An 18,477-nucleotide genomic window follows, 5' to 3' on the forward strand; every position below is an offset into this window, starting at 1 on the left:
CCAGCACCAGGAAGCACCCACCCCAAATATGAGAGTGTGAGCCGCACGTCCGTTCTCTGAGTGCGGGGTGAATCTTTCCAGGCTCCGCTGGTACAAAAGTGACATTTTCTTGGCTTTCTGGGACAGTAAAAGGCATTTTCGGTGAAAACTACCTAAGTGTTGATAACTAAGGAACGGATGAAGGCAGAAACAGACTTTTCTTTCTATGAAAGTAGAGGCTTTCTTCTGTCTTTTGAGATATTCGGTGTCCACATAGTCATAGAAGAAAATATTCTGTGGGTCTTGGAAGATGACTGAAAATGATCAGAAAACCCGGGCGGTGGCTGGCGACTTTTCCTTTGCAACTCTGGCGGGGAATGAGTTAAATAGAACGGTCCCCAAAGTCCACCCGCAACGCAAAATCGATCTGACGTGAGTGTTGTCTCTTCCTTCCTTATGGGTTCCTTGCGTGTCATGGGGAAATCCCTTTGGAGAGGGATTCTCCATCAGGACAGACTAGGCATGCAGTGTGATGTGAAAGAGCGAGAGCGAGAGAGTGAGAGAGATTGAGAGAGATAGAGTGAGAGAGAGAGAGAGAGAGACTGAGAGAGATAGAGTGTGAGAGAGAGAGAGAGAGAGAGAGAGACTGAGAGAGATAGAGTGAGAGAGAGAGAGACTGAGAGAGATAGAGTGAGAGAGAGAGAGAGAGAGACTGAGAGAGATAGAGTGAGAGAGAGAGAGACTGAGAGAGATAGAGTGAGAGAGAGAGAGAGAGACTGAGAGAGATAGAGTGAGAGAGAGAGAGAGAGACTGAGAGAGATAGAGTGAGAGAGAGAGAGAGAGAGAGAGAGAGAGAGACTGAGAGAGATAGAGTGAGAGAGAGAGACTGAGTGATGAATAACTGATGAATAATCTCCCCAATGCCCCAGGGCAGAGACAGGGACTCTGTCCTGTGAGTGAGCACCGTCCTTCGGATGAGACGTTAAACCGAGGTCCTGACTCTCTGTGGTCATTAATGATCCCATCGGCACTCTTCGTAAGAGTAGGGGTGTCACCCCGGGTGCCCTGGCTAAATTCCCACACAGGCCTTCCTTCAATCATGGCCACCTAATCATCCCTCGTTACTTAATTGGCACATTCAGTCCTCAAACTCTCCACCGTGATAGGCTGATGTGTGGTGAGCGTTCTGGCGCAAACTGGCTGCCGTGCATCACCCAGGTGGGTGCTAGTACACATCGGTGGAGGATGAGTTGAGTTCCCTCCCCCTCCCTCCCCTGACACTGTATGTGAAGCGCTTTGAGTGTCTTGAAAGGCGCTATATAAATCCAATCAATTATTATTATTATTATTAATTGAGTGAGGTAGAGTGAGTGAGAGAGATAGAGTGAGAGAGAGAGAGAGAGAGACCCCCGGAGGCGCTGCAGCAGTCTCTCTCTCTCTAATACGGACTTTCTGATCAAGATGCACATTCCTGTGTTTTTCCAAACCAGTGGCCCATGACTCACTGGTGATAAAAGTGACTGGAGCAGTTTGAAGCAGTTTTTTTTACAAGAGAAAACAAATTCTACGATCTCTCAAAAGAGTTTCGAAGAGCTTCGTTGGTTGTGATTTTTCCACATTAACGCATCATTGAGTGCCGTTGCTGCGTTTTAATAATATACCCTCAATTGAAGCAGTTCTTTCCACGGTCAAAGCTACTTATTCTGCGCACCATCGCACCAATAGCAATATACGGAGGCTCAAAGGTTTTGAAGTGGGCGGTTGAGGCGCCCTCTAAACTGGAAGGCTCAGCGTTTTGTGTGAGCAGTAAACTGGTTGTCACACCAAAGAGAAGCGAGTCAGGAGTTGGGCCGAGGCCACGCGGCGCGCAGTCTGCCAAGGAGCCAGTCACACTCTTCACATGTGTCATGTGACAAATGAACACAAAGAAAATGTTCTTTCCTTCTTACCCCTCCTTTTTCACTCTCTCTTCTCTCTTCCACCCACACACCCACACACATAGTGACACACACACACACACACTGTGACACACACACACACACTGTGACACACACACGCACGCACGCGCGCATACGCACACAGAGTGTCAAGAGCTTGCCAGGAACACAGTGGGTCCTTTAACTGATTAAGGCCAAATTGAATTTAGAACACATCACATACTGTAAATCATCAGTGGCCCAAAACATCAGACCACACAATGAAGTCATATGATATCCTGTGACATGCTTTCCACTGTAAGTGTCTCAGTCTCCCTAGTCTCTACCTCATCCTGTCCTTCCTGAGTAACTGTCCTGTTGTACCTGTACCCCCCCCTCCGCCCCCTCTCTCTCTCTCTCTCTCTCTCTCTCTCTCTCTCTCCCAAAGACAAGTGTGTGCATTGTCTTAGTGTGTTTGGTTCGTGCTTAAAATATCACTTCTTGAACTATTAAAAAGGGCTTTAATAAGAAGCGGATAATTTCCCAAAGGGAATCTTTCTTTTTTTGGATCAAGTTTTTTTTGATCCTCCTCCCATTCCCCCCCCAATTGCACTTGGCCAATTCCCCTTGCTGTGCCGCTCGTTGCTCCACACCCTCCGCCGATCCGGGGAGAGTCGTAGACTAGCACCATGCTTCCTCTGATACATGTGCAGTCGCCAGCCGCTTCTTTTCATCTGACAGCGAGGAGTTTCACCGGCAGAACGTAGCGCGTGGGAGGATCCCGCACCCAGTTCCCCTCCCCCTGAACAGCCCCCCACCGACCAGAGGAGGCACTAGTGCAGCGGCCACGACACGTACCCTTAATCCGGCTTCCCACCCGCAGACAGGGCCAAGTGTGCCTGTGTGGACGCCCGACCAAGCCGGAGGTAACATGGGGGCTCGAACCTGCGACCCTGGTGTTGGTAGGCAGGGAATCCACCACTGCACTACCCTGACACCCCAAAAGGAATCTATTTCCCCCCCCTCTCTGTCTCTCACTTCCTCTTTCCAAACATTATGGGTCCTTTTCAACCGTTCTCCCCTCATACCATCCATCCATCCATCCATCCAGCCATCCATCTCTCTTACCGAGTAGTGCCTCTTGCGGGTCTTGTCCACACATTTCCCCTGCAGGCAGATGCGTCCCTTGCCGCAGGGCGTGCCCTCCACAGCCGGCAGCTTCTTGGTCAGACAGACCATCTGTCCCTGGCGGATGACGGCGCACCACAGGCGGGCGCACACGTCCATGCCCGGGCACACCGTGTACTCGAGCCCGAACGCCAGGCGGCACTGGCGGACGGCGTCGTAGCTCTGCCCCGGGAGCTCCTCGGGACCCAGCAGGGGCTGGCGAGGAGGGTCTAAGAGACACTCAGCTACGGAGGAGAGGACAGAAGGAGGAGGGTTTTAAAAAAAGGGGGTCTGTGGTAGGAGGAGGGTTTTTAAAAAGGGGGTCTGTGGTAGGAGGAGGGTTTTTAAAAAGGGGGTCTGTGGTAGGAGGAGGGTTTTTATAAAGGGGGTCTGTGGTAGGAGGAGGGTTTTTATAAAGGGGGTCTGTGGTAGGAGGAGGGTTTTTAAAAAGGGGGTCTGTGGTAGGAGGAGGGTTTTTATAAAGGGGGTCTGTGGTAGGAGGAGGGTTTTAAAAAAGGGGGTCTGTGGTAGGAGGAGGGTTTTTAAAAAGGGGGTCTGTGGTAGGAGGAGGGTTTTTATAAAGGGGGTCTGTGGTAGGAGGAGGGTTTTTATAAAGGGGGTCTGTGGTAGGAGGAGGGTTTTTAAAAAGGGGGTCTGTGGTAGGAGGAGGGTTTTTATAAAGGGGGTCTGTGGTAGGAGGAGGGTTTTTAAAAAGGGGGTCTGTGGTAGGAGGAGGGTTTTTATAAAGGGGGTCTGTGGTAGGAGGAGGGTTTTTAAAAAGGGGGTCTGTGGTAGGAGGAGGGTTTTTATAAAGGGGGTCTGTGGTAGGAGGAGGGTTTTTAAAAAGGGGGTCTGTGGTAGGAGGAGGGTTTTTATAAAGGGGGTCTGTGGTAGGAGGAGGGTTTTTATAAAGGGGGTCTGTGGTAGGAGGAGGGTTTTTAAAAAGGGGGTCTGTGGTAGGAGGAGGGTTTTTATAAAGGGGGTCTGTGGTAGGAGGAGGGTTTTTATAAAGGGGGTCTGTGGTAGGAGGAGGGTTTTTATAAAGGGGGTCTGTGGTAGGAGGAGGGTTTTTATAAAGGGGGTCTGTGGTAGGAGGAGGGTTTTTATAAAGGGGGTCTGTGGTAGGAGGAGGGTTTTTATAAAGGGGGTCTGTGGTAGGAGGAGGGTTTTTATAAAGGGGGTCTGTGGTAGGGGTGTCCAAAAGAATCTATTCATGTAAGAATCGTGATTGCTTTTTTTGTGATACTTTTTTTTTATGAGCCAAAGGGGTTATAGGTACAAACAGAACAAATCACATTCATTGGAATGTAAAACAAAACGGAAGATATTCATTGGAGACAAAAGTAAGTAAATAAAATAATCTACTCTTTTTTGTATTACTTTGACCCATTTCTCTTGAAGTAACTGAGAAATACTACGAACTGTTTATTTGTGCAAGTTTAACATGAACAAATGCTATCTTTTGTCTTAGGTTTGCCTGTGTGTGTACTGTGTTTACACTATTGCAATCAGTTGATAAAGAAAAATCAAATAAAAAAACGACAATACACTTTATTCTACTTCTATGCCATCATTTGCTACGCCGCGTTTCTTAGCACACAGCTCGGACTGGAGCAGATCCTGACATCCCCCTATGCACTGAATCGAGAATCGATTTCGAATCAGGAAGCGTTCTGACTCGAAAATCGATTTTGAATCGAATCGTGACGCCAATAATCGAAATCGAATCGAATCGTGAGACACCCAAAGATTCACACGTCAGGCAACCACAAACTTAGACCTCGAGCTGACCTGTCACTCAGTAAAAGTGTCAGAACACAGAACAGACATAGCCAAGCCTGAACAGTGACAGTGTTGGCAAAAGAGCTGCCTCATAAAACGTCAACCAACAACGCTCATCTGGCATTCATGAATGAAACTAATTACTCTGATTTCCTGCCCAGACAATTGTCTTTTGCCTGCAGCGCAACTTCTCTCTTTTTCAGCCAGTATCTGTTTTTGTTGTTGTAAATGGGATTAGACTAATAAATAACTGAGTCGTCATTAACAAAGAGATGATCTGTATTGTAAATGTGATTTATTTGATGGTAAAGAGTGCCGAGTGATGTCTATCACACGTCTGTGAGTTACATTCAAATGTACATCTATCATAGATGGAAAGATTAAGAGCAACTGTATTGTTGCCTGAGGGGGGAAACTGGGTCACCATAACACCAAATAACACGAGAGCGATAAAAATATGGAGGAATAGCTTGTTTTGGCTCGGACGAGTTCTTGCTATGCTGACATCTGATAGATTTAAAGACCTCCTAAAGTCAAATATGTTTTTCTTATTGTTCTTTCAGTTGGATGTTTGTGCTTCACTGTGCTGTGCAGAATGATGTCTGTGCAGAGTTTGACACTGGAAGGCTGTATCCACGATCGTCTGCTGAAAGTGGAAAGGTTCTCTCAGCTCATTGAAAATCCAATTTTAGGGGGCGGGCCTACGAGCATGAGTTGTGACATCACAAATAGTTTGGAAGCCAATCCCGGGCCATATTATTCAACTTACAAAATGTGGAAACTTGAGGACTCCAGTGCACATACACCGGGAATGGACTTTACAGTGGCCATCAGGAAAACTTTTGAGATGAATATATTTGCTTAGAACACGGCTCTCTTCAATACTCGATTCTGATTGGTCAATCAACAATATTCACCGGTCATTATTTCTCGACAACCGACCGCTGCTCTGCCACACCTGGATTAATCAGTTGATAAGAGCTTTTTGTCAGCAAGACACTACTAATTAGGCCAACCAGTTGCAGCTGTGGTGTCTTGTGTGCCAATTACGAATGAAACCGCTTTGTCGTTGAAAACGCTATTAAAAAATCTATTTGAATAATTATTTTTGTCAGATTATTGAATGATTTAGTTGTAGGCCCTGTTCTAAGCGGGATAATGTATATTGAGGCGGTGATTACTGGGAAATAATGACCTTCAGGTGAACGATTAAGCCCTCCGCTGGCACGTCGGGCTCAATCCACCTGTCGGTCATTATTTCCCCCGTAATCACCGCCTCAATATACATTATCCCTTACATATTCATCATACAATGATATTTTTTTTTAATGAGGTAGAAGGAGTAGATGTCATTTTAAGGATTTTAACATGATAATTTAACTTTTTTTGTGTGTGGGGAGGAAAACCATATCAGACACAAATTATTATTCAAAGTAGAGTATTTTACATACATCTTAAAAGAGGACTTTAGGGGGTCTTTAAGATGCTGATGGCAAATGTAACCTGAACCACAAGCATGAAGCCATCCGTCCCCTGTCCCTTTGGTCCTAGCTGTCCCCCCCCCCCCCCGTCTCTCCTCCCTGCTCCCAGACTCACCGTTGCCGTCGTCGAAGAAGTCAGTGATGGTGGCCGAGGTGCAGCGGCTCCAGGGCTTGGAGGCGTCGATGGAGGTCAGGATGGAGGACATGAGCCGCTTGTCACTGCTCATCCCGAAGCGCTCCTCGCAGAACTTGGAGTCATCATGGGACAAGCCAAGCAAGTGACCTGGGACAGAGAGACAGAGAGAGAGAGAGAGAGCGAGAGAGAGAGAGAGAGATTTGATTAGTGTTGGGAAAGTTACTGAAAATTTATAATTATTTACAGTTACTAAGTTAGTTACTTATCTCAAAAAGTAATTGAATTACCTTACAAATTACTGCATAATAAAAGTAATTAGTTACTTACAGTTACTAGCTACTTCTCTCAAAAAGTAATTAGATTACTAGTTACCACAAAAAGTAGTGGAATTACAGTAATGCATTACTTGGTAACAGGTCACTAGTTACTCCCAACACTGCATTAGACTGGGAGAATATAGGTACAAGGTGGGTGGAGGGAGTTCGATTGCATCTACATAAGAAGGGAAAGGGAGTCATGGCCAGAAAAGACATATCTTTATTACTATGTAATTACTAATAAGACTCAAAACACCTCGACTAGATCTTGACATTGAGAAGATCCCACCAGTGTTTTCTAATGTGTATCCTTCTTTACTTGACTCAGGAGAAAGTTAATCTTCTGGCATTTATTGCTTTCTTTCGGGAACACTTTATTTGGATTGTGTGCCTCCAGAGAGTCTGCAGAGTATTCGTAACATTTCAACAGCTTATTAGTTGACATTCAACAATTCAACTGTTTTGCTTTCTCTGTAGAGGGGTGTCAAACTCATTTTAGCTCACAACCACATTAGCTCTCAAGTGGGCCAAGAAAGTCAATGCATAATAACCTATAAATAAATAAATAACACCTCACATTTTTCCTGTTTCTTTTAGTGTCAAGAATTAGGCCTACAGGTACATTTTGAGGGCACATTTCCCATTATGTTGATCTCAGCTATCATGGGCCTATCATATCAGCTCTACTGTCCGACCCGATGCATTACAATTGATGGCAACTGTGCAATTCTTCGCTATGTTCAAGGGTAATGAAAATAGTTGACCATTTTAGTGATGAATACAGTAAACATGAATAGGCTACTTCATATTGTAACTTGCTCCAAATCCTGAGCTTGAAAATTGAGAATGGACTTCTCAGTGGAATTTCCACATTTTGCAAAGTCATCCTGTGGGCCGGATTGGCAGGGCCGGTTCCAGAACAAGATGACTAGGGATGCATCCTAGATAGGAAGGGATGCACATGCACGGGCCGACCCGCGAAAAATTTGACATGTTATTTTACTAAAAATAATGCATTTTACCATCATTTCAGGTAGAATGATACCAGCCAAGCAAGAATATTTCAAGTGTTTCAAGTGCTTACTGAAATATTTGGACCATATAATGATAATACAATTATCTACCTTAAAAGGTTACATATAGGTGCCAAAAAGCCATAAATTCACATCAAAGAACAAAGAAAAACAACAATTATAATTCAAGTTTAAACAGTATGTGTGCAGCTGCAGCATTTATAAAAAAAAAAAAAAAAAAAAAAAAAATCAACTGAGCATGCAGACAATTAAAATAAGGGTGCAATGCGTGCTTTTGCACCCCTGTAAAACCGGGCCTGCGGATTGGACCCTTTTGGCGGGCCGGTTCTGGCCGCCCGGGCCATATGTTTGACACCCCTGCTGTAGATGTTTGTCTGTAAATGTTTAACAGATTCTGTTTGCTTCTCGTCCAAACACCTGATTCTCAACACCCGGGAGTCACCAAATTATTCTGAGAACATGTAGGTATGTTCATGAATTGTCACGTACACTCTATTCACCACGCCCAGTTTTTCTCTCTTCCGCGTTAGACGCAATTGTATTTGTTCTTCCGGTTCAGCGCTAGTTGGCGGCTAATTTCAAAACAAAACAGTCAGTATGAATGAAGTTTGGCAACATTCAAAAGCTACACTGTGGCCAACTTCAGTTACATGTTCATACAGTAGCGTTACTGCTGTGCTGCGAGGAGCCGATGGCTGTACCCGGTCGGCATTTAACGTTAGTTACAAAACTAACAGTTACTCGCTGCTAAATATTTCCAAATAGGCGTTATTCTGATAAACTGGTCACATACTGTATATGTTACGTTCTCACTCGAAAAAATATTAAAACTTTAACTTTAACTTTTTTTGCTTGAAAACAGCTTTTTGGCAAGTCTAAAAATGACTACGGTAGGCGTAATCTACTTCCGTGTCTAAAACGGAAAGACGATTACAAAATGACGTCATGCAGAAGCGTCCTTATACGGGCAAAGAATAAGGTGAATAGATAATCTGTTATGAAACATCTACAGACAAAGCGAAACAGTTGAATTGTTGAATGTCAACTAATAAGCTGTTGAAATGTTGCAAATACTCTGTAGACTCTCTGGAGGCACACAATCCAAATAAAGCCTTTTTCCTCATGGAGGGGACAGAGGAATGAGACAGGGCAAAAAGGAATGAAGACACAGAGAGAGAGAGACCAGATAGAAATCGACATAGAGAGAGAAAGATGCATTTGGGAGATATGATGATGGGAGTCGTCAAGGTCTTGTACGTGGAATGAGAAAAGAAAACACTGCTCGGGGATCGGGTGTATGACATCATGCAATATGACATCAATCAACAATAAAGATGTGCCGCACTTTGACAACCCCTGACTGACTGACGATCTCTCAGATGGTCTCGGAGTGAGTTAGGTGACAGGCTGGGATTTGGTCCGATCCTCGATAGGTCTACTGTGTTTCGGAGGCTGTAGCGGGCTCAGTTTTAATGCCAGAGTGACGTTTCTGGTATTATATGAAAGTAGAAGACCTAAAGCGTCCATAGCGACCTAGCTTGTCAGGAAGCGGGCTAAATAGCACTCCAAAGTTAGGCAACATTTTGGCGAAGGAAAAAAACATTTTCACAGGGGTCCTCTTTTTCACAGCCTAATGTTGGCAGGTGTGTGTGTGTGTGTGTGTGTGTGTGTGTGTGTGTGTTAAAACATCTACAAATGGACAAATAGGATTTCCCCCCCCTCTTCCAGAAAACACATTTCTCACATAATTCACAATTGGCACCACTTTTAGTCTAGAATAGGCTATCAAAAAAAAGATTGATTTGGAATTATTTTGTGTTTCGTTAGTTCTTGGGCGGCCCTCAATCCAATGTTGGGTCCATCAATTGGCCCTCAGTCATCAAAACATTGAGACACCCTGCTCTAACTGTGTGCCTGCGTCTGTGTGTGTGTGTGTGTGTGTGTGTGTGTGTGTGTGTGTGTGTGTGTGTATCCATACCTATCTCATGTGCGACGGTGAAGGCGGCGTGCAGCCCGTCGTCCTCGATGACGGCACAGCTTCGCTCCGGGGAGCAGATGGTGCCGACGTCCGCCATGCCCAGAGTGTCACAGGAGTGATGCCCGCACAGGTCCTACAGGGAAAACAAGCTCCAGTCAGTGAAGAGCTACTACTGTACAGGTCCTACAGAGGAGACAAGCTCCAGTCAGTGAAGAGCTACTACTGTACAGGTCCTACAGAGGAGACAGCTCCAGTCAGTGAAGAGCTACTACTGTACAGGTCCTACAGGGGAAACAAGCTCCAGTCAGCACACAGCTACTACTGTACAGGTCCTACAGAGGAGTCAGCTCCAGTCAGTGAAGAGCTACTACTGTACAGGTCCTACAGAGGAGTCAGCTCCAGTCAGTGAAGAGCTACTACTGTACAGGTCCTACAGAGGAGCCAGCTCCAGTCAGTGAAGAGCTACTACTGTACAGGTCCTACAGAGGAGACAGCTCCAGACAGTGAAGAGCTACTACTGTACAGGTCCTACAGAGGAGGCATCTCCAGTGAAGAGCTACTACTGTACAGGTCCTACAGAGGAGCCAGCTCCAGTCAGTGAAGAGCTACTACTGTACAGGTCCTACAGAGGAGACAGCTCCAGACAGTGAAGAGCTACTACTGTACAGGTCCTACAGAGGAGTCATCTCCAGTGAAGAGCTACTACTGTACAGGTCCTACAGAGGAGACATCTCCAGTGAAGAGCTACTACTGTACAGGTCCTACAGAGGAGACATCTCCAGTGAAGAGCTACTACTGTACAGGTCCTACAGAGGAGACATCTCCAGTGAAGAGCTACTACTGTACAGGTCCTACAGAGGAGTAATCTCCAGTGAAGAGCTACTACTGTACAGGTCCTACAGAGGAGACATCTCCAGTGAAGAGCTACTACTGTACAGGTCCTACAGAGGAGACATCTCCAGTGAAGAGCTACTACTGTACAGGTCCTACAGAGGAGTCATCTCCAGTGAAGAGCTACTACTGTACAGGTCCTACAGAGGAGACATCTCCAGTGAAGAGCTACTACTGTACAGGTCCTACAGAGGAGACATCTCCAGTGAAGAGCTACTACTGTACAGGTCCTACAGAGGAGACAGCTCCAGTCAGCACACAGCTATGACTGATGTCCTTCACAAGGCTTTCTAGCTCTCAACTGGATAAGCTACCAGTCACCAAAGACACATTTTTCACACATTTTAGTAGTAAACACATCAAAACTATGAACTAACACACATGGAATTATGCAGTGGTAAAAAACAAAGTGTGAAACAAATCAAAACCATCTCATATTTGAGCCTCTTTGGGAGGAAATTCACACATACGCATCAACTTCACTATTCATTATTTGTCTGAAGAAATACATTTCAAGCATTCAAGGAGAGAAGCCTTTAGATCCAAACAGCTTTAAGATCATGCAAAACATAAAACATTCAATCAGATGTGTCCAAACACTTAGTGGTAGTGTCTAAATAACATGAGCGAACGATGTTTATTGCTCAATATTTCATCAAAAATACAAGAACAAGATTGAAATAGTAAAACTAAACTAAACGACTTTTTAGATGCATGTTTTTGCCGTGCAGTGTAAACGTCTAAATCGTGTTCATGCAGGCTGCATCTTCAGCAGCAACAAACACACTGAGGATGTCAGTCATAGCCTTGATGGAAACGGATGGATATTTGGCCCTCGGGAATCTTTCTGTAATGTGTCCCTCTGTGCCTTAATGAAATACCCTAAATAGCAACCATGTCTCTTTCCTCAGGCAGGAACTCAGGGGGAACTGAAATGTTGGATTTTAATGAAGGCGCTTCCAGCTATCATGCTCCTTCTTGTTCAGCCCACTACATTCTTCAGCTCTTCTGTATTACCCTCTAGCATGCCTGTCTGTCTGCCTGAGATCTTTCCCTCTCAAAAACACATTTCCATGGGCGTCCGGGTAGTGGAGCGGTAGATTCCCTGCCTACCAACACGAGGGTCGTAGGTTCGAGCCCCCGTGTTGCCTCCGGCTTGGTCGGGCGTCCATACAGGCACAATTGGCCGTGTCTGCGGGTGGGAAGCCGAATTAGGGGTATGTGTCCTGGTCACTGCGCCTCCTCTGGTCGGTTGGGGCGCCTGAATCGGGCGGAAGGGAACTGGTGGGAATAGCGTGATTCTCCCACGTGCTACGTCCTGCTGGTGAAGCTCCCCGCTGTCAGGTGAAAAGAAGCGGCTGGCTCTCTCTCCAATTGTACTCGGCCAATTCCCCTTGTCAAGCTGTCCCGGTCGTTGCTCCACCCCCTCTGCTGATCTGTGGAGAGTTGTTGACTAGCACCATGCTTCCTCTGATACATGTGCAGTCGCCAGCCACCTCTTTTCATCTGACAGCGAGGAGTTTCACCGGCAGGACGTAGTGCGTGGAACGATCATGCTATTCCCCCCAGTTCCCCTCCCCTCAAACAGGCCCCCCGGCCGACCAGAGGAGGCACCAGTGCAGTGATCAGGACACATACCCTTAATCTGGCTTCCCACCCGCATGGCCAGTTGTGCCTGAATGAATCTCACTGCTCTATCTTCTTCTGTTTAGTTAAAATTGGCTACGTGGTGTGTGTGGTGGCGGTGTCAGTCACTATTTGCGCCGGAAGTGATGTCATCAGTGATGTCATCAGTGATGTCACTTGAAACCCCATTTACTTTTCCTCTTAAGAACCCGGAAGTATACTTCCGGACTCATTCCTGCGGTTCTCTATATAACGCCTTTATCCAAAGCGCTTTACAATGGGCCTACATTCACCCATTCACACATTCACACACCGATGGCGGCAAACTACGACTCAGGGTGCTGTCGCAAGCATCGGGAGCAATTTTGGGTTCAGTATCTGGCCCAAGGACACTTCCACATGCAGACCGGAGGAGGCGGGGATCGAACCACCGACCTCTTTTTTCCAAAGCGATTAGTGGAGTCCACTAAGTGGACGACCCGCTCTACCTCCTATCACTCTCTCTCTGTTTTTATCGCCATCTCATCCACTCTTTTCTCTTTCATTCTCTCTTTCAAAGTGTCTCCTTGTTTCGTTTGTCATCCGCATCTCTCCCTCTCTCTTCTCCATTCCTCCCTCCCTCTCTCTCTCTTCTCCATCCCTCCCTCTCTCTCTTCTCCATCCCCCCCTCTCTCTCTTCTCCCTCCATCCCTCTCTCTCTCTTCTTCATCCCTTCCTCCCTCTCTCTCTTCTCCCTCCCTCCCTCTCTCTCTCTTCTTCATCCCTTCCTCCCTCTCTCTCTCTTCTCCCTCCCTCCCTCTCTCTCTCTTCTTCATCCCTTCCTCCTTCTCTCTCTCTTCTCCATCCCTCCCTCCCTCCCTCTCTCTTCTCCATCCCTCCCTCTCTCTTCTCCCTCCCTCCCTCCCTCTCTCTCTTCTCCATCCCTCCCTCTCTCCTCTCTCTCTTCTCCATCCCTCCCTCCCTCTCTCCATCCCTCCCTCTCTCCCTCTTGTCCATCCCTCCCTCCCTCTCTCTTCTCCATCCCTCCCTCCCTCCTCTCCCTCCCTCCCTCCCTCTCTCTCCATCTGTCTGGCAGAGTGCACTGTGTATTGATCTGTGCTGACTCCCACACACATGCATGCAGATGAGGCCTCAGGGCGCGCCGGCTGGCCTCGCTCTGCGCCGACAGATCAATCAGTCAATCCCAGCGTCACCCCGGGGTGCAGCACGCACGTGCATGCTCGTGATGGGCACATGCACCCCGGATGGGCACGTGCACCCCGGGGTGCAGCACGTTCGTGATGGGCGCGTGGACACGGGCGCCCACGTACACGTGCATGCTACTCTCTCACACACACTTACAGAGACTGTGCTTTCCATGGACATTCAGGCACCCCACACACACACACATATGCGCACAGATGCTTGCTTACTTACACAGGGCGCCATGCAGCCAAACATGGATGCATGTGTACATAGTGTACATTGAAACGAGGAACACACACTAGGGCCGGGCGATATGGACAAAATCGAATATGATATTTTTCACCAAATACCTCTGCTGATATTGCAACATATTGCAGGGATGACTATTGGTGCTTTGACAAAATATTTACACAATGAGATTTTTTGATAAATAATAATCAGTATAATGACTAAGCGGGTGAAGGCAAATAATAGCACTCCGCTAGAACAGTCTGGTAAATTCAGAAAATGTGGCTTCATACTAGGGTCTGGGTAGTGTAACGGGAAAAGTACTCGCCTACCACCGCGGAGACACGGGTTCAATCCCCGGCAGCGGTACCTGTGGCTTGGTCAGACGTTCCTACAGACACAATTGGTCGAGGCTGCCGGTGGGGTATGTGTCCTGGTGCCTCCTCTGGTCGGTCGGGGGGGCGCCTGTTCGGGGGGGAGGGGAACTGGGGGGAATAGCGTGATCCTGCCGGTGAAACTCCTCACTGTCAGGTGAAAAGAGGCGGCTGACACATGTATCGGAGGAAGCATTGCGCTTGTCTACAAGTGTCCCCAGATCGGCAGAGGGAGGGGGTGGAGCAACGACTGGGACAGCAATTGACCAAGTACAATCGGGGAGAAAAATCTGAAGAAACGTGATAAAAAAAGAGAGAGAAAGACACAGAGAGCACACACATGCATGTCCCGTGGAGAGGATGAATCGTCATGTTAAGTGGTGCTGACAGGCCTGCTGGGGCTCTCTGGGGAGGGGGGTTGAACCGTTCCGGCCCGATCGGTTCAGAACAAACCTCTCTGTGTTCTACACACACACACACACACACACACACACACACACACACACACACACACACACACACCCACACACACACACACACACACACACACCCACACACACACACACACACACACACACACACACACACACACACACACACACACACACACAATTACACACTCACACAGACACATACAAGCACATACACAGATATGCATACGAGGACATACACACGGACGGACACACGCAGTCACGCACACACACACGCACACACACATGGACACAGACACATACACACACACACACACACACACACACACACACGGACACATACAAGCACATACACAAATATATGCATACGGCATACACACAGACGGACACACACACACATGCACACACGCGCACACACACACACACACACACATACACACACGGACACACACACACACACACACACACACACACACACGCATGCACGCACGCACGCGCACACACACACACACACACACACACACACACACATGGACACAGACACATACAAGCACATATACAGATATGCATACGGCATACACACAGATGGACACACACACACACACACACGCACGCACACACACACGGACACACGCACGCACGCACGCACGCACGCGCACACACACACACACACACACACACACACACACACACACACACACACACACACACACACACACACACACACACACACACACTCCCCATGGAGGGAAAGCGGCTAGCTCTTGCCAAGTGACTACAGGACACACAGCAGCAAAACAAAGGGCAAGTCAAATACAAGCCCAAGTCTTAAGGCTTTCTAGACAAGCTGGAACCCTGCTGGAGTCGGCCTGTTTGTTTTGAGTGGGACAGACACACTGACAGAATGTATAGAGAAGCATGTTTGATTTAAATTCACTCTGTTTCTCTTTTGGCCATTTCCCACAGCCTTTCACCCTGGCTTTCTTTACACCTTCGTCCACGTTATTTATTTGTTCCATGATCCCTCCCTCCCTCCCTCCCTCCCTCCCAGGCGCCATCATGACATGAGAGCTGTGTTTGTTTGTGTCCCACTTTCTCCTGTAGACATGGATTTCATTAGATCACAGTATCACAGGAAGTGAACAGCAGGAAGTAGGGTTGTCAGTCACCATACTAGAATGTCTAACTTTGATACCGATAGGTGAGAGAGGGGGGGGAGGGGGGGTTGACATCACATCAAGAGGCATAAAAGTAAACGAAGACAGACACGTTTGTCCATAATCTAGGCCTGATAAAACTCATTAAAAACTTTGCACAGCAAATTACCCCTGCTCTAGTCATCATCAGCCTATCAGAACACAGCAGATGACTCCTGCTCTAGTCATCAGCCTATCAGAACACAGCAGATTACCGCTGCTCTAGTCATCATCAGCCTATCAGAACACAGCAGATTACCGCTGCTCTAGTCATCATCAGCCTATCAGAACACAGCAGATTACCGCTGCTCTAGTCATCATCAGCCTATCAAAACACAGCAGATTATCCCTGCTCTAGTGTCCTCTAGAGAGAGAGTGGCGTCAGCGGAGGACCAAAATGCGAGACTCATTAGCCAATGAACAGCCAGGAATGGGTCTCGCGCTACTTTTGCATGCTAAAATAAAGCTGATCATGTACAATTTGATTCAAGGGGGGAAAAACCCTTTCAGAGTACGACACAAACTGTCTATTTTGCTGCAACTCGACAGTGCTGCTTAATCCAGGACCTTACTTCCTGGAACTCTTGAGAGTAAAAAACTGGTCCATTGGAGTGAATGGAGATGTCGCGACTCTTCTATATACGGCTCTGCCCTGCTCTAGTCATCATCAGCCTATCAGAACACAGCAGATTACCCCTGCTCTAGTCATCAGCAACCCACCAATGATAGGGAGGGAAAATCTGTAGTATGTTTGATTTTTCATTAACAGAAAGCACTGCTGGTATCGATATTGTACTGTTCCAAATGAGTATTGTACATGTTTCAAAGTTTTAGTATTGATACCGATTCTATCGATACTTTTGACAACCTTAGGACTGGAGGAACTCGGGAATTTGCATTTAGAAAATGAATCAAGAGCGTTGGGTCGGAAAGCTCTTCTTCCGTATCTCCTCTTCCTGAATGTGTTTGGAAAAGCAGGGAGGGAGGGAGAGGAGGGTGGAGAGAGAGAGAGAGAGAGAGGTGGGGCAGGGAGGGAGGGAGGGAGAGAGAAGCAGGTTCAGGAATCAGACGCCGCCCGGAGGGAGAGGATGGGAGGGCGGGCGGAAATGAAAGAGAGGCATGGAGGGGACAAGGAGTTACAGAAACATGGGGAGAAATACCACAAGAACAGGTGGCAAAGCTGGCTGTGCAGGTCAAGAGAGCAACCAAACCACCAGCGATTTGAGTCAAGGCTTCTGTTAACCACACACACACACACACATACGCGCGCGCGCGCACGCACGCACACACGCACGCACGCACGCACGCACGCACGCACGCACGCACGCACGCACACACACACACACACACACACATACGGGCGCACACACACACGCACATGCACACAGACACACACTATCCCTCTTATTTAGAGAGTGACAAAAATGCTCAAGTCACACGTTTTGTCAACTCCAGGCAAAAACACCTGGCTAAGAAGATGACAGCATGGCCACTTGAGCTGAGCACACTGTTATTCTTTCATTTGAGTAACGACTTTGTCTGGAAAGATGAATGGACAGTCGCTCACGCATGGTGTCATGTGAGTGAGGCAGGCTTGTGTGCTGTTGTTACCAGGCAGCTTTTAGCAGGGACTGGACTGGACTAGACTGGACTGGACTGGACTGGACTGGACTAGACTGGACTGGACTGGACTAGACTAGACTGGACTGGACTGGACTGGACTGTCGACAGATCGGGGGCGGGGGGGTCGAGGGTTTGGGATCCAAGAGCTTTCTGCAGGTTGTCAACATACGCCAGACGAAATACAGCGTGTGTGAAATATCGAGAACGGTTAAAACAAACAGAGAAAGTCATGGCGAGGAGGAGGGCGAGGGGTGGGAACTGTACACTGACTGTACTGCATGAGAACACACACACACACACACACACACACACACACACACACACACACACACACACACACACACACACACACACACACACACACATGATGGAGACAGACACAGGGACAAAATGTAAATAAAAGGACACCAGACCCACACTCACACATACTTGATAATACGGCTCCATCGCCAGAATAAAATGTCGGCATTTTTGTACATTTCTGCAAACCACCAACATGTGGAATATCAACATTTCTGAATCAGAGGGCGGTAGCGAGTAAAGGCTGGCTCACACTACAGGATTTTCGGGCCGATTTATGCCCGATTCACCCCTCCCGAGAATCGGAGGAGAAATCTGGCCTGGCAGCTTGCCAAGCTTGGTCGGGCCCGACGTTCGGCACCGATTATCTTGTAGTGTGAGCTGTTTGCAGATCCAATCTTAAGCCTCCCGATCTGCTCAAAGCCTCATCGGGGCCATCCCGATCATATCAAACATGTTTGATATTTAGGACTGAAAATCTGCGCGAATACATCATTCTGCTGCTGCGTGAGACTCCCATCGTTAATTGACGCGGCTCATTTGATGCGCTGCACTGCAGGCATTATAGGCTACCAAATACCAACAGCACAGAACCACGAGTATTTGGGGGAAAATGTCACTCATTTATATCACAATGAATGACCAATGAATAAAAAGTTGTTATATCGTAGTTTTGAGCCCCTGCCAGTCAGAGGCTGTAATCTCCTACCTGTCTATCAGCCAGGCAGTGTGGGGGGAAAAGGCATTGCTGCTGCGGGAAGCAATCCAGTCTATCCAAGCTTTTGCCGATCTCATGACATGCAGCAGGGAAATATATTTTGGTAGGCCATGTG

The 18,477-nt window shown here is 47.4% G+C and overlaps 1 protein-coding gene across 7 annotated transcripts in view; it reads right to left on the minus strand.

The window, feature by feature from the left end:
* The window catches only part of adamts5 (ADAM metallopeptidase with thrombospondin type 1 motif, 5 (aggrecanase-2)), a 37,854-nt gene that overhangs the window by 8,238 nt on the left and 11,139 nt on the right, over positions 1–18,477 (minus strand). For all 7 annotated transcript variants that reach the window (XM_083632667.1, XM_083632668.1, XM_083632665.1 and 4 more), the window contains exons 3-5: positions 9,791–9,923; positions 6,441–6,608; positions 3,024–3,307 (exon numbers count right to left, since the gene is read on the minus strand). In XM_083632667.1, coding sequence (XP_083488793.1) covers positions 3,024–3,307; positions 6,441–6,608; positions 9,791–9,923 — 585 coding nt within the window. The remainder of the gene's footprint in view (positions 1–3,023; positions 3,308–6,440; positions 6,609–9,790; positions 9,924–18,477) is intronic.

This window comes from Poromitra crassiceps (genome assembly GCF_964638095.1).
Source record: "Poromitra crassiceps genome assembly, chromosome: 3".
NCBI classification, from domain to species: domain Eukaryota; kingdom Metazoa; phylum Chordata; class Actinopteri; order Beryciformes; family Melamphaidae; genus Poromitra; species Poromitra crassiceps.